At 32.6% G+C, this 8556-nt stretch overlaps 1 protein-coding gene across 2 annotated transcripts; it reads left to right on the top strand.

The window, feature by feature from the left end:
• Nucleotides 1–1802: 1802 nt before the first annotated feature.
• LOC108453008 (probable protein phosphatase 2C 59) lies at nt 1803–7175 on the top strand. 2 transcript variants are annotated; one of them, XM_017750874.2, is made up of 9 exons: nt 1803–2427; nt 2684–2945; nt 4710–4837; nt 5449–5547; nt 5647–5805; nt 6020–6106; nt 6202–6293; nt 6513–6587; nt 6695–7175. In XM_017750874.2, the coding sequence occupies exons 2-9, from the start codon at nt 2866–2868 to the stop codon at nt 6851–6853; spliced, it is 879 nt and encodes a 292-aa protein (XP_017606363.1). In that variant the 5' UTR covers nt 1803–2427; nt 2684–2865; the 3' UTR covers nt 6854–7175. The 2 variants fall into 2 exon arrangements, with proteins under 2 accessions (XP_017606363.1, XP_052874319.1); XM_053018359.1 differs by lacking the exon at nt 1803–2427 and adding an exon at nt 2665–2683 and having other exon boundaries at nt 2828–2945.
• Nucleotides 7176–8556: the final 1381 nt, after the last annotated feature.

Here is an 8556-nt window from a genome sequence, read left to right as displayed (position 1 = left end):
TTGCAAGGCTGGATGAGCGCTTGGAGTATGGAGTGGCACAAGGGAGTTCTAGTTTCAACGGGTAAGTTGGTAACGGGTTTTGGAAGTGTATCTGTTGACTTTTTATGGACCATGAGAGAACTTTTCTAGTATTAGAAACAAACAAAAGAGTTTTATGATATGATATATTTATAAAATTTTGGTATCTGTAGGTTAGCTGATTTAGTCACCAAAATGGAGGAATGCATGGGTGGTTGCGACTGCATTATTACAAAAAGTAATTTTGTAATGGCAGTCATGTTCTGCAGATGTATGCAATGGTGTAATACATTTGAATGACTTCCTCCAATAGGCGAGACCAGGGAGTATTGCTGCCTGAGGCTTTGAAATACAAGGTTTTCTTCTCCTATTCGACTGCTTTGGCTTTCAAAATCCAACAAACTCAGGCCAATTTCATAATCCTTTTACTGCCGTCGAGGTCTGTATTTCAACAACCATTTTCAATCCAATGACTTGAGCAAATATTCTTTAGTTACTTCTTATTCAGCGGCAGTGTAGATATTCTGATTAGCCTGAAGGGAATTTTGTACATTAATGGTGCATTTGCTGGAAACAGTGATGACACTATTGTAGTGATTACTAAAGAAGACATTGCAACTAGTATGTGATGGCGTCGGAGAGAGGGTTGGTTTTGTAAAGTAAAACACACTGATAAAATTTATAGTGGCTAATTCATGGCCTACCACCATAACTAACGGACCCATGTACCAGTGCAACTTTTGCTAACCCTGTTATTTCAGTTCTGTGTTGGGAAAGATTTTAACTTCATAGCAAGAAGCACTAATTTACTAGCTTATTCTTATCATACTCGTATTATTATTATTTTTTTAAATATCACTTATTTTATTTTACTTTTATAATTCTTTGTCTTGTTTCTTTCAGATGACACCAATGATTAATTTGTGGTTTGCAGGGTGGTGGTTTAAGGTGGTTCACACTGTGAGGATGATAAAAGCTTTGGATGAAATTGCATTTGGAGAGAAAGAAAAGTGATAGTAGAGATTTGCGGTATTCGTCCTCCCATAAGACAAAGATTCCCTTTCATAGGCGAAGAGGAGCCTAGAGATCCAGTACACATGTTTTATTGTACTATACCCCTACTTTGTAGGTTGTCAAATAGAGTTATAGTAGACTTGATCGGATAGTATAGTATAGACAGAGGTAGTTGATGGTAGATAGTGAGAAAATTTTGGATGGGATTTGAAGATGTTTTGACGAAATACAAAGGTTTTCCTAAGTAGACGGAAGCTTGTACTAGTAAGCCTTTGAATGGATGGGTTGGTTGGAGCGGCTTTGGCGAACTTAAGGATGAATTTTGTATCATATAACCGAATTGGAAAGTTAAAAAGTATACAAAACAATCTAAAGTTTGCGAACATGAATATGATATATGATTTTTATCTTAAGCTTAAGCTTAACAAACAGATATTTGCCCTGATTGTATTTATGTTTGTCATCTGTAGATTGATTATATTAAGTAATTATATCCCTCCATGGTCCATTTCAATTCCATTTTGCAACTGAGAAGCAATGTTTCCTATCTTGGGCTGTGTTCTGTTTCTACCTTTCCCATGTAATTAATCTTGATTACAGACACGTATAATTTATTTGATAAGAATGATAGATTAATAACTGTTAACTAGTTTGTGTCTCATCTCATCTAATTTCAAATCATTTATAGGCCCGGGACACAACAACAACAACTCAATCAATCATAAAACCACATAATATACGTCTTTTGTTTTGTTTTTCATTTTCGTGATGTAAATTAAGTTGACATTTTTCTGGAAATGGAAAAACGACACCTTGTTTTGCATGTGTTCCACGTGTATGGTTCAAATACCTAATAATATTTGACTTAGTCCGTTTTGTAATTTGCTTGCCTCTCGGCTCCCTCTCCGGCTACGCCTGTGAACCAAACACCTCCATCCACCCACCTTTTCAAAATATCAGTTTGTTTCTTTGATTCCACTCCCTTGTATTAACCATTTTGTTTGAATTTTACTAAAATTGTTTTTTTGAAATTAATTAATAATATTTTTATTTAAATATATACTAGCTTTTAAGGTAATAATAATACTAATCTTCTTCTTCTTAAAAACAGTGGATAAGATAAGAAAGTCTAATTTTGTTTTGTTTGTTTTTAAATTTGAGGTGGTTTTCTTTCAGTTATTAAACCCTGAACCGAACCGAACATGAAACAGAAAGAATCAGCAGCAGCCTCTGGTTTTAGTTTTATCATACTTATATCTCTCTCTAAAACAGTCTCTTCTCTTCGTCTTTTTCTCCCCTCTTAAAGGGCCTTTTATGCGCTGTGCTTTGCTTTTTCTCATTCAATCTTCCGCACTCTTATTCTGCCTTTCCCTTTCCTCTTCTTCATTGATTGAGGTAACTATTTTCTCCCCCTCTTCCACCATCTTCATCTATGTTATTTATTCTTCACAATCATCTCACTTTGACAAACTAGTAAAATAATTTTATTGCATGTGCTATGTTCGCTTTCAAAACTATTTCTTTTATTATTATTATTATTCATTATCTAATCATGTCTATTCAGGCTTTACTTAACATGATATGCATGATGTTGAGATCTTTAAGATCTTTGTGTTTTTAATTGGATCTGGAAATTTTGTTTTCTTTGCAGGTTAAGGTTGATCATTCCCTGAATTTTGAGATTGTTGGTTTCATCAGCGCGCAAAATTACCGCTTTTCTTGTATTCCGACTATCATCAGCTGAAATTTCATTTTTCAAATACGGTTGTTTTTGTTGTTTCTATATTGACACTAGGGATAAGAGGTGGCCAATTTGAAAGCTCTAGCAATAATATGGGCTATCTGAATTCTGTTTTGCAATCTTCAAGTCAGGTTCATGCTGAAGATGGACCAGTTTGTGGGGGAGGCCTTAGGTTATTTCCTTTTTTCTCTTTTTATCCTTCTTTGCTTAGATCTTGAATGTCTTTTCAATTCGAACTTTCCTTTTTGCTTTGCAAGTTACTATATATTCATATTTCCATATGGTCCAACATCATGTGTTTTGGTTTGCATGTCTTGCCTAACTTTTATGCATTTATTCTGAATTTTCTGTTAGTTATTTTGCATGAATTTCAAAATTTTGGTAATTAACTAGCTTCCCAATGAAAATTGAAACTTCTCCGTTAAGTTCTGGAATTGATGACATATATGTTTAATTCCCTTTTAGACAAAGATCTCTGCTTACTAGGGTAGTATATCTCAATTAGATAGGGCGTATGACTGGGGTTATTATAACCAAGCAAAAGTAAACAAAAGCAAAATAGAGGAAATGTTGAAAAATGAATTGTGCAATTACTGCATGCTTAACCTCCATAAAATTGGGAAGATTAGGACTTAATATTCTTAAATTTGGAGCATCTTGATGTGTTAAATTGTCGTGGATCTTTATCTTCAAATTATTTGTCAATGCATAATGTGGGAGAAACCTGAGGTGTGATCTTTAAGTTGTCATTTTTTGATGCATGCGATGTGATGAGTCCTCAATTGCCATCACTAGGAATAAATCATTCTTTATGAGTAAGGAGTAATGACATTTTCTCGTGTGTTAGGTATTACACTTCCTAGGGCATATAATTTTTTTTCTTTTCTGTTTTGCTTTGGATCTTAATTTCTTGGTACCGACAAGTCACTTATTCTGAATTTTTTTGTTACTTATTTTCTAACTTTGAAAATACTTATTTTGTATGAATTTTGAAAATATCAGTTAATAATATACTAGATCTCAGTGAAAATTGAACCCGTTAAGATTTGGACATCATGATATATCTATTTAATTGCCTTTTAGACAAAGATCCCTGCTTATTTGGATGGTTGCTTTAAGATAAACCTTGGAACACATCCGATTAGATAGGGTGTGTGGCTAGTAAATCATTATTACCGAGCAGTAGTACACAAAAGGGGAATATAGGGAAGGTAGACAAATGAAATTTTCCATTAATACATGCTTGACCTCCAAAAATTTGGAAGACATAACTTCTTAAATTTGGAGCATCTTGATGTGTTAAATTCTTGTGGATCTATATCTTTAAATGATTTGTCACTGCATAATGTGGGAGAAACCTGGGACGTAATCTTTAATTTGTCGTTCTTGATGCATGTGATGTGGTGTGTTCTCAATTGTCATCGTTCTTGATGCATGTGATGTGGTGTGTTCTCAATCGTCACCATGGGGAATAAAGCATTCTTTATGTGTCAGGAGTAAAGGCATTTTAACCTGTTTCCAGTATTACACTTACTAGGACAACTATTATTTTGTTTTCTGTTTTGTATAGGATCTTTCTTGATCCCAAGAAGGCAATTTTCGGACATTTCTGGCTTTGCACTAAACTAGTTGCATCTCATGATTGGAAGTTTACTGCTTGGTTTACCACTTGTTTTAAGTCATCGACTGATAGAGATAAGAAGTTTAGATTTTGTTAGATCTTCATTTGGAAATGAACAAAGCTATAGAAATGCATGAAGGAATATGAAGTGATGGTCGCACTTGAACTATCAGCTTAAAAGTCACTTAAATTATGTTTCGCTTAAACTTAATGATAATGACGACTCTTTAGTTTTTTAGTTTACATTTTTTCTTAAATGATGGAATGATATGAAGGTTGTCTAATATACAAGTGCCTCATGTTCTCCTGCAACAGTCAGAATGGGAAGTTCAGCTATGGCTATGCAAGCTCTCCAGGGAAAAGGTCTTCAATGGAAGATTTTTATGAGACAAGGATTGATGGGGTTGATGGAGAGATAGTTGGTCTTTTTGGAGTCTTTGATGGTATGTTTCACACTTATTCTGTCTCTGACAAATGCATGAACATGAATGCGAACTTAGTAGCTAATGTATTATGTATACTTCAATAAACCGCATACAGTAAATAGTTTTTGTAACATCTATGTTGGTTATTATTTTGTGTTAAGGAGTGTATTATTAACCATGTTTCCATCTGCTGTAGCCTTTCTTGACTTCAAATCTGTTTTCTATTTAAAATTAAGCGTTTTGTTCCTTGATATAGCTCTAATCCCTCTGCTGAAGTAAATAAGTTTGCCAGACAAGTAAGAGTAGAATAAATACCTACTTATGATGATACACTGTAGTTTGAACTTAGAGAATGACTCTGAAACGATTTCATGTGGATTCTGGTATTTGTTATCTGTTCTACTATGCTAGCAGTATCCAAATCCATTTCTTAAGGCCTACTGTCTCAGGATTGGGTATTACTACGGTAAACCATAAGTTCTATGTTGCAGTTTATACCGATATATTTTGCTAGGAAGATTTTCTTTTACCATTAAAAACTCATTTCTTTTCGAGAAATGTAAAAACAATTCATTGCTGGCTAGTTATGCTTAGTTATAACCTGATCTTTACAAGCATTGTTTTTTTAGGTCATGGAGGTGCCCGGGCTGCTGAATATGTGAAGCAAAACCTTTTTAGTAATTTGATCAGGCATCCAAAGTTCATTTCTGACACCAAATCTGCAATAGGTTATTGGCATTATAACTGTATCATATAGCTGTCTTCTTTTCTAGCGAGTTGTTTATTCACCAGCCTAACATCAGTTTTAATTGTTTCATTCTACCCAGCTGATGCATATAGTCATACAGACTCTGAATTTTTAAAATCAGAAAATAACCAGAATAGGGATGCTGGATCAACTGCTTCTACGGCTATACTCGTTGGTGATCGATTGCTAGTTGCAAATGTTGGGGATTCCCGTGCTGTTATCTGCAGAGGAGGCAATGGTAAGATCCTATTTTTTGGGTTTCCATTCCTATAATTTCAAGTCATTCATGACAGCAAATATGAATTTGCCATTATGTGTTCTTATGTACCTGCTTCTTCACCCATCTTGCTGTAGGTGTGAATTTGTCAGTCCTTTTGAAAATCTTTTAAGTGAATATTTTATTACTAAAATGATAGTTGTAGATGACTTGTAGATGATATATCCTCTTACAGCTATTGCTGTGTCCCGCGATCATAAGCCAGATCAAACTGATGAGCGTCAACGGATTGAGGATGCAGGAGGATTTGTCATGTGGGCTGGTGCGAGTTTACATCTAAAAATATCTCCTTCCCCTCTTACCCTTCTATCCTCTTAAATTTCTTCCTTTTTATTATGTCTGAAATTGTCTTCTTAGGAACTTGGAGAGTAGGAGGCGTCCTTGCTGTTTCTCGTGCATTTGGTGACCGGCTTTTGAAGCAATATGTTGTTGCTGATCCAGAAATTCAGGTCTCTTTCTTGAAATATGCTGAGTTCCTAAGATGCCATTGCACAAATAGAACCCTATAATGCAGTAGCAGTGCTTGCTAGAGTTCTTCCTGATTTGTTTAAAACTCTATAGGATCGGTACTTTTGAAATGATTATATGAATATTACATTTTTATTGCTACTAGTATTTGTATTGATCTTTGAGCATCTTGTACTCTTATGTGTCTTTGGAGCTTGCAGGAGGAGAAGATTGACAGCTCTCTCGAGTTCCTTATTCTTGCAAGTGATGGACTGTGGGATGTTGTTTCAAATGAGGTATGAGACAAACAAATGTTTTCACGCAATCTTATTGGTATTGGGACAAATGAGCTTAGTTAGCAAGCAACCATCCTCACAACTTGTGGTTGCTTTACCTTCCTCAGGAGGCTGTTGCAATGATAAAACCAATACAGGATCCTGAGCAGGCAGCAAAGCGGCTGATGCAAGAGGCGTGCCAGAGGGGTAGTGCAGATAATATAACTTGTGTTGTCGTGCGATTCATGGCCAATCAAGGGGGTACCTCTCGTAGTGTATCTGCATAAGGAGCATCCTTTCCTTTCCAAGCATTGTTTTAGGTTTGGAAATGTGGGGGTGAAAGAAATAAAACTTAAATACTAATATAGCTAGTCATAAGGATATGGAAAAAAGGAAGAACTGTATGAGGGCAGGATGTGCATTAACCATCTTTTCTTCAGCCTCTGGATTGAAATTCAACGGTTGATGTGTAGATGTGAATTTGTAAAAGTGTTTCAAAGGCGCAAGTCCTTTTGTGTATGTTGTACATGTAGTAACAGGTGTAAAACTTCCTTCTCTTGATTATTGTATTCGGTTCACGTTCTTTCAAGGATTATGATTTAATGAAAATATTTGTTTCATGTAAAATATGTAAAATAGAATAGAATGGTCAACCTAAAAGGTTTTCAGTTTTAGTAAATTACCTATTTATTCTTGTAAAATGTTTTATCAAATTTTTAAACATTTTTAAATTGATAAAAATTTTTCACTAGAACACTCATGATTTGAACAACAGGTCCAAGCACATTCTTTGTTATATTTTTCACTTATAAATTATTTATTATAAATTTTCGTAATTTTTAGTTTAGTTTTTTATCATAAAATTTAATATTTACTAATTAATCATATTAAATCATTTTTTTTCTTTTTACATTTTAATCACATCATTTATTCTTAATATCTTATTTCACATATCAATTTTCTATATATTTCATTTCTATTATTTTATTAACATATTTTTCAAGTTTAACAATTTAGTTCTTGTCATTATAGAAATTTCATATTTTTCTATAATTTCACTTTTAAAATATTTTATGTATATTTCATCATCTCATAACACATTCATTAATTTTTATCACAATTCTCTTATTAACATATTAAATTATTTCACCATATAATCTTTTTAATCAAATAATTCATTATAAAATCTTATTTCACATAACAAATTTTCATGCATATCACTTTTTTGTTTCACTTATAAATTTCACTAAGTTTACAATTTAATCCTTAATATCATGAAAATTTATTATTTACTATAATTTCAACTTAACATCACTTTGTAATCAATTTATTACTTTATTTAAACTTTTTATCATAAATCTCAAATGTATGTTTGTTTTATTGAAAACAACGTTTATGAAATTTTTAGAAAATCATCAAATAACGAAAATATTTTACTTAGATTTATCCAAACAATTTCTATTAATTTTTCTAAAAAAGTAAATTATTTTCCAAAAATTATTTTCTAAAAGTTATTTTTAATTAAACAAACGAAGCCTAAATCGTAAATTTTCTACAATACGGTTCTAATCTGAGCTTCCTCTTAGCTAACCTTTTGAACCAACCTTAATAACCGGCTAATCCGGTAAAAGGAAAATAAAATGGAATTTATTTTTATTTTTCTTCAATTTTTATGTTGGTACTGGAGTCTTTCTTCTCACCTAAATTAGGTTTTTTAGATTCATTTTTGTAACATTTATTAAAATAGAATGATTGGTAACTAAATTTGGTTTTGTCAAATTTAGGTTATTTTTGTAATATTATTGAAAGGTTGTCTCATATTTTTATATATTTACTTTTTAAAAATATTCTAGACACTTCTCAATGTATCAAATATTTCCTTTTATTAAATTAGTAGACTAATGCATTAAAATAGAATAATGTATTTATTAGACTAATTAAAATTGTTAATATATTTAAATTTTGATTTTTCAAAAGTCATTTTAAAAGA

The sequence above is a fragment of the Gossypium arboreum genome, chromosome 8 (assembly GCF_025698485.1).
Source record: "Gossypium arboreum isolate Shixiya-1 chromosome 8, ASM2569848v2, whole genome shotgun sequence".
NCBI classification, from domain to species: Eukaryota; Viridiplantae; Streptophyta; class Magnoliopsida; order Malvales; family Malvaceae; genus Gossypium; species Gossypium arboreum.
This window is presented reverse-complemented; position numbering and strand designations above follow the sequence as displayed.